Source organism: Natrix helvetica, assembly GCF_964273705.1.
Source record: "Natrix helvetica genome assembly, chromosome: 2".
Taxonomy (NCBI): Eukaryota; Metazoa; Chordata; class Lepidosauria; order Squamata; family Natricidae; genus Natrix; species Natrix helvetica.
Genome location: NC_138552.1, coordinates 128,618,988 through 128,625,981, shown reverse-complemented (window position 1 = coordinate 128,625,981; position 6,994 = coordinate 128,618,988). Strand labels below are relative to the sequence as shown.

The 6,994-nt window shown below is 47.2% G+C and overlaps 1 protein-coding gene across 3 annotated transcripts in view; it reads left to right on the top strand.

Moving 5' to 3' along the window:
• The first annotated feature begins 790 nt into the window (after positions 1-790).
• SPRED2 (sprouty related EVH1 domain containing 2) overlaps positions 791-6,994 on the top strand; it is a 116,343-nt gene continuing 110,139 nt past the window's right edge. The window contains exon 1 of one of the 3 annotated variants that reach the window (XM_081941888.1): positions 791-1,528. In XM_081941888.1, coding sequence (XP_081798014.1) covers positions 1,503-1,528 — 26 coding nt within the window. In that variant the 5' untranslated portion in view covers positions 791-1,502. Of the gene's footprint in view, positions 1,529-2,394; positions 2,595-6,994 lie in introns of those variants that run through there. The other 2 variants (XM_081941889.1, XM_081941890.1) reach the window with 2 other exon arrangements.

Genomic DNA, 6,994 nt, shown 5'->3' with positions numbered 1-6,994 from the left:
GTGGATATGAAGAGTATTAATGGTACAGTTTTGCTTGGGTTTTAAAGGAAATATTTTAATCTCTGGAATTTCCCAAGGAGCATCCATCAAACAGTTCTACTGAGCTGCCAAGTGCTGCTTTCTCCAACATGACATCCTTAAAATTCCCCTATTTTTTAGCCTGTTGACGGGATTGTGGGAGATGGAAGTTGAGGGGATACTTTGTTTTCTAGTCAGACAGTATTCCCACTAAACCTATGGCGTCATAGTGAAGATTACTTTTCCATTTTATCATTGCCACTGAAATACAACATCCTAGATCCCACCGATCCCCTTAGGAGGAAAGGAAGACAGGGACAGGGAAAGGAGATGAGAGGGGAGGGAAGGGAAGGACAGCTGAAGTATTGGGAAGCGTGAAGGAAACTATCCTTGCATTAGATTGCTCGGGTCTTCGGACTCCGATTTTAAACTTGAGTTAAGTAATTCTGCGTCTGTTTCTCTAGCAACGTAGGTTAAAGAGTGTGTCAGAAAGCCATGTTTTCTGATTTAGGGAAGGAAGGTGTTTCCGAGCGCCTAGTTTGCTCGACTTCTGCTCAAGAGCCACGTGGAAGGCGTCTTCTGCCATTCAAAACACGCAAACACACCCCTTCTGCACGCGCTCAAAAGCGCTTTCTCGGACTCCGGACCGCCCGTCGCGCGGGTCGCACGGACCCCTGCAGCAAAGGCGGGCCTTCAACCTTCGCTCCAGCGCCGCCCCGCCAAGACGGCGAGGCCGCCGGCTGCACGGATGAAGAGCTGGAGAAGGGGCCGAAGGACTCCCGGACGCATCCCTGGCGCAAGAGATCCCAGCGGCCTCGGGGCAGGAGCGGCGGACCGCGAGGGTTTTTTTGTTTTTGTTTTGCAAAGCCCCGGGCGAGTGGCCTCCGCTTCCTTCTGCGCCTGGACGGTGGCTCCTCGCTCCCAACCATCTTGAGGGAGGGAAAGTAGCTGGCGCCTTGCCTGCCTGCCTGCCTTTCTCCCTCCCCGAAAGCAGCTGGGCTGCTCGGATAACGTCATCGCTTCCGCCCAGCTTCCTCCTCCTGTTGGCGGTGGCGGCTAAGAATCCAACATGGAGTAAAAGAGACAGAGATGGGGCTCGGACGGGGCCGCCGGCTGCAGCACCATCCGGGCGCGTTGGCCGACGCGGCGCCCCGCTGCCTTCCCGCGCGCTGAGCGTCGCAGGTCTCGTCTCTCTCGCAGCCCTGCGCTTGGCAGCCAACGAGGCCTTAGCAAACTGCCTGGCTTCCTTCCTTTTCCCTCCCCATCCCTGCCCCCTTCTCCCCCCCCCACTCCGCCCGCCCGCTTGCTTTCCAGCGAAGCCGAGGCGGTCTCTTTCCCCGCATCCTTCGAGCTCGATCGGCTCCCTCTCTCTCTCTCTCTCTCTGCCCTCGATGTGAAGCTGAGGGGGGGGGGGTGAAAAAGAAAAAATGAAGAGGTGCTGCCCGGCTGCCCGCGGCGGGGGATGAGTTTTTGAGAAGGAGAAAATGACCGAAGAAACCCATCCAGACGAGTAAGTGTCCGACGAGCTGAAGGGGGCAGGGGGAGGGAGAGCAGCATGCTTGTAAACATCTGGCGAGGGGAGGTGCTCGGTGTGGTCGTGGCGAGCTTTTCTCCCTATAGCCGCTTTGCCCCAGTGCCCGGGCGATCGCAAAAAGAAGTGCAAGCTTTGCGGTTATCCCACGACTGGGTCGCCTCGCCCGGGAGCCTTCGGCTTCCCAGCGCCCCACTTCTCGCCGTTGCTCGAGAGGTTGGAGCAGGGCGCGCAAGCGCCCCATTTCTACAAGCCTGCTGGGTTTGGAAGGGGGAATGTTAACCAAGCTCCTTTCTGGCAAAAGAGGGGCGAGAAGGCGTAGAGAAGTATTGATGGACTTTTTTCGGGATTCGTCTAAGACGGGCTTCTCCCCCCCTTACTTCGCTGCGTCCCTTTTCTTCATGCTGCTCGCTCTGTAAGCTTGAGGGTCGCTATTGATGCCAGTCCCGTCCACCGGTTTCTCTGCCCCCTTTCACTTCTCCCCTGCCTAGGATTTTTTTTTTTTTTTTGCAGCATTCACATCCGCCATTTCTTTTTTTTTCTTGACTTGCTCTCATTTGCATACCACATTTCCATTCATAAAAAAACACCATTCGAGGCCAGGAGTCTGCTCGGACCGTGGGAGAGAGAGGGAGGGGGGTGGGGGAGAGAGAGAGAAAGATCTCGGAAGGGGGGAGGGAGGGAAAAGGTTTGATCGCTGTTGCAAGGCGGCTTCGGGCTGCCAGATGGGGGGAGGGAGGCTTCGGGTCTCCTTTCTCCTCCACCTCCCTCCCCTCCCGCACGGTGGCGGCGGGGCGAGGGGGGGGTGAGAGCGGATCGCCACGGCGGTTGCCTGCCTGGGCCTTGGGTGACTCTGAAGCTGGCCTAGGGAGGAGGGCAGCGATAGAATTTTAGGCACGGCCGCCTCGCTGCTTTCAGCTCATTGTTAGCCTTGCAGCCGGTCGTGACCGTCGCTTGTGGTGTGAGAGTCTAAACTGAAGAAATGGAGGTGGGCGGCCGAGGAGACAGCGGGAGAAACCATTAACGATCGTCTTCGCTCGTAAAAGTTAGTTAACTTCCAAGCAAATCCCTCTCAGCGTGCTTCCAGACTACACTTAATCTCCTTGCTACCGCGCCTCTCCTTTGAGGCACGGCGTTCTTTAAAATTGCCTGGGTGGCGGGGTGCGGCTCCCTGGGCTACTACTGGTGGTTAAAGGTGATCCGGCTCGCCCGCAAGGGCTATAAGTGCCTCTTGCTGTCTGACTCGGTTTCTGCTCCCTACGGTTGGATTCTTTTTCTGCCTTTTTTGTGAATAAGACAGGTTCCCGTTGTTGTCACATGATCCTGACATTCATAAATCCAGTAACCTTCAGCCTTGGTTCATTCCCTCGCTCGCTCGCTGGCTGCCGCTGCTGGCCTGTCCTTACCTTTCTTGCACCGTTGGCGAAACGTGGAGGGGGGGGAGTGATAAGAAAACACTTCTGAAGGATTAGAAAATGGATTTTCTCTAAATAGACCTTCTGGCCGAAAAGAAAGCATCTCTTGCATTCTGGAAATTGGGAAGTGACTCACACTTTTTTTCTTATTATTTTTCTAATGTAAGGGGTTGGTGGATGAAGGTTTGAAATGAACATCCGTGGAGAGGATGTAGCTGTTGCTAATTCAGTTTTGTGGAAATGGGGTGGGGGTGGGGGTTAGAGAGGGAAAGAACAACTCTTACATAAATGCCTTTTGTCGGTTTATGGCCAAGCATGACAAAGATGGACTATTTCAGAATAGTTTAGACTGCTTCAATATTCCTTGCACCTGCAATCTGTATATAATCTGCAGCTGCCATACAGCTGTGAGCCCAACCTTGAAAACACACACAAAAAAATAAAAAATGACTGGAAACAGCAAGACCAAGTTTGCTAAGATAAAATCCAGATTATTAGTTTGCACTTTGTTGTATGGAACATTTATGGCTCAGTATACTGTGTGAATCTGGGAAACTGGGCTAATTCAGTGAATGGTAATTAAATGTAAGATCTAGTTTGGTATAGTGATTAAGGCCAGGAGACTGTGTTCCAGTCCCACCTTGGGCACCAAGCCAGCTGGGTGACCTTGGGCCAGTCACTGTCTCTGGGCCCTAGAAAGGAGGCAAGGGCAAACCACTTCTGAAAAACTTTGCCAAGCAAACTGCAGAGACTACAGTACAGTAGTTGCGGCAGCTGCCAGGAGACAAATGCTGATTTGAAGGCAACACACATACACACATACAATTAAATGAACAATCAGTACTTATATTGTGTGTGCACAACCCAAGTGAGACAAAATGGGTTCTGGCCCTGAAATGATACTGGTATTAGGCCGTGTTGTCAATAGGCTGTTAAGTGTTCACAATGCTCTTAGCTGCTCCTTGGCAATTGTATTTAGGTTGCAACTTGCAGGATTTCCCAGAGAGCTTCTGGACATAGTGACTTAGGTACATGGTGTCTGGATAGGCATTAGGCATAGAATAGCTGTTTTTAGACTGGCTGTCCTAGTTTATCTTAGAATGGGAAACTGAAAAAGCCTCATAGAAGACAACTTTAAAATCCTGGCTCTGCAGTAGCTTGGCAGCACCGTATCTTCCTCTTGTTACTTCCCTCTTTCTCCCCCCCCCCCTCTCCCTACCACCAAAGTGAGAAATATAGGAACAACTGGAACTATTGAGTTGGGGGAAAAGCTCCATCTCTAATGAGCGGAAGATATAAGTTAAGAAGTGATGTCCTTGTATTTCTTGGGCGGGGATGAGCTAATGTGATAGATTTTAATTTGTAGTATATTTCAGTGTTGTACTTCCATATTATAGATTTGAAAATAAATCGTAGGGCAACAATATTTGAACCAGGGAACCTCAAAGAGGGTAATTTACACAGAATGCATCCAAACACTGGGGCCCATGACACTTGTGGGGTTGAAGTTTGGCAAAGTTGTGGCCACTTCAGCATCACGATGCTGCTGCAGTTATGTGACTATTATTTCCAGGGCTTCCTGCAAGCTTCCCATAAGGAAGGTCCATATGGAAACCAGCAGGAACTGGGAAATTGCTCCCATTCCCATGAATCTTTTATCAATGGTTATGCTGTTCTTCCGTTTAGGTAAGAAAATATATCTGAAATGTGAACCCAGCAGATCACGGGTTGTCTAGTAGTTGTCAAATATTTTTACTTACCTTGGTGGCTTACTCTTTAACCGAAACTAGTGCTCATTGGAGTGAAGGATTCCATTTACTTGCAAATGTAGCCTAAATGCAGAGCCAAATAAAATACAGATGGTCCTCGACTTACAACAGTTCATTTAGTGACTGTTACAATGGCACTGAAAAGAATGAATTAGCACCATTTTTCACAGTTACAACCCATGATCGGGTGATCAAAATTCAGATGCTCGGCAACTGGTTCATACTTATGACCATTGCTGTATACCAAGGTCATATGGTCACATTTTGCAACATTTGGACAAGCAAAGTCAATGGGAAGCCAGATTCACTTAACAACCGGGTTGCTAATTTATCAATTGAAGAGATTCATTTAACAACTGTGGCAAGAAAGGTAGTAAAATGGGGCAAAATTCACGTAACAAATGTTTCACTTAACATAAATTTTGGGCTAAATTGTGGTCATAAGTTGAGGACTACCTGTACACAAACCTGTGAATAACACCTTCAGCAAGGTGCTTGTGTTGTACTTTATATTTTGGCAAAAGACACAGGTTTGGGCCAAGATGACTGCAAATCTCCTTGACCCTTTTCTAGAAGGCACTTTGACACAAACCTGTTTGGCAGAGATGCAAGATGAGGATATAAACAATAGCCTAGTCATTTCCACCTATGGCAAGAACTATTTTAGTCCTGGCAGCAGGAGGTTAGGAGATTTGTCTGCTGCAAATCAGTTTTTAGCATTTGTTTATAATGTAGATAGAACATGCTGTAATAAAAGCATGCATATCCATCTCCCAGAAATGGTAAAATTAGGATGAGCAGATATGTATAGCAACAGAGTCATATTGACAATGCATAATGAACTATGTTGCAAGTGAGCTACTGCTATCTTAACATTATGTGTTTTTAGTATTGTGGTTTGAGTACCATAAACATGACGACTATATTTGAGAACTAAGCTATCACCATTTCTTTTGTTTAATGTTTTAACCTCCAAGCAACTATTTTTGCCAACATTTTTCCAAGTTTCACTCTAATGATATGAGGATTTTGAGGATTTAAATTTAATACAGGTAGTCCTCAACTTACAACAGTTCAAAATTACAACGGCACTGAAAAAAGTGACTTATGACCATTTTTCACACTTATGACCATTGCAGCACACCCCAACCGATCAAAATTCAGATGCTTGGCAAATGGTTCATAGTTATGACTGTTCCTGTGTCCTGGGGGGGGCATGTGATTCCCGTTTTGTGACCTTCTGACAAGCAAAGTCAGCAGGGAATCCAAATTCATTTAACAACAGTTTTACTAACGTAACAACTGCAATTGCAACTATGACAAAGGTCAGAAAATGGAGCAGATGTTTCACTTAGCAACAGAAATGTGGGGCTCAATTGTCATTATTATTCATCCCTTATCATTGACTGTAGCAAACCTCTGGTGCCTATATATGTTACCGGACATCATATGGTGTGACTTGGGCAGTTTCATTTACCCCCTTACATTATAAGAATGCAAGACTTTTCCTTTTTGTGTGTTATGTCAGCTAAGGTTAAAGGAGAATTTGAATATTAATTCTTTAAATGCTTAGCATAGGGCAGGGGTGGCGAACAAGTTCGACAAAAAGAGCCAAAATTTTAAACTGTGAGAGTCAGAGAGCCACACCACGCAGTGACCTGCCAAAACAGACAAACACTCACACAAAAGCATATAATTTTAACAATAATATATTAAACACATAATATAACATGCTCAGTCAGGTGTTTTTTGTTACCTTGTTGTAGTGATGGGATGATAATCTCAGTGGGATTATTACACCAAACTGAGTGTGAGTGCCCTGCAGAAGGATGACCTATATGAATACTAAGTATACCCCATCTTGTTGGCACATAGGTAAAAGTAAAAATAAGACGTCTCCTCTTCAGTTGAGCCCGACTCTAGGGGGCAATGCTTATCTCCATTTCTTAGTCAAGAGAGCCATGTTATCCAAAGACACTTCCGTGGTCATGTGGCCAGCATGATTTATATGCCAAGGTGCACAGAACACTTGTTACTTTCCCATAAAAAGTGGTACCTATTTATCTACTTGCATTGGCATGCTTTTGAACTGCTAGGTGGGCAGGAGCAAGGGTGAGGACGGGAGCTCACTCATCACATGGCACACCTGAGTCTCAAACCCAGGCTGCCAGCTTTCCAGCTGACAAGCTTAGAATCTTTTAACCACTGAGCCATCACATCTCTTTGATGGCACAAAATCAATCATTCAGATATGTTAGGCA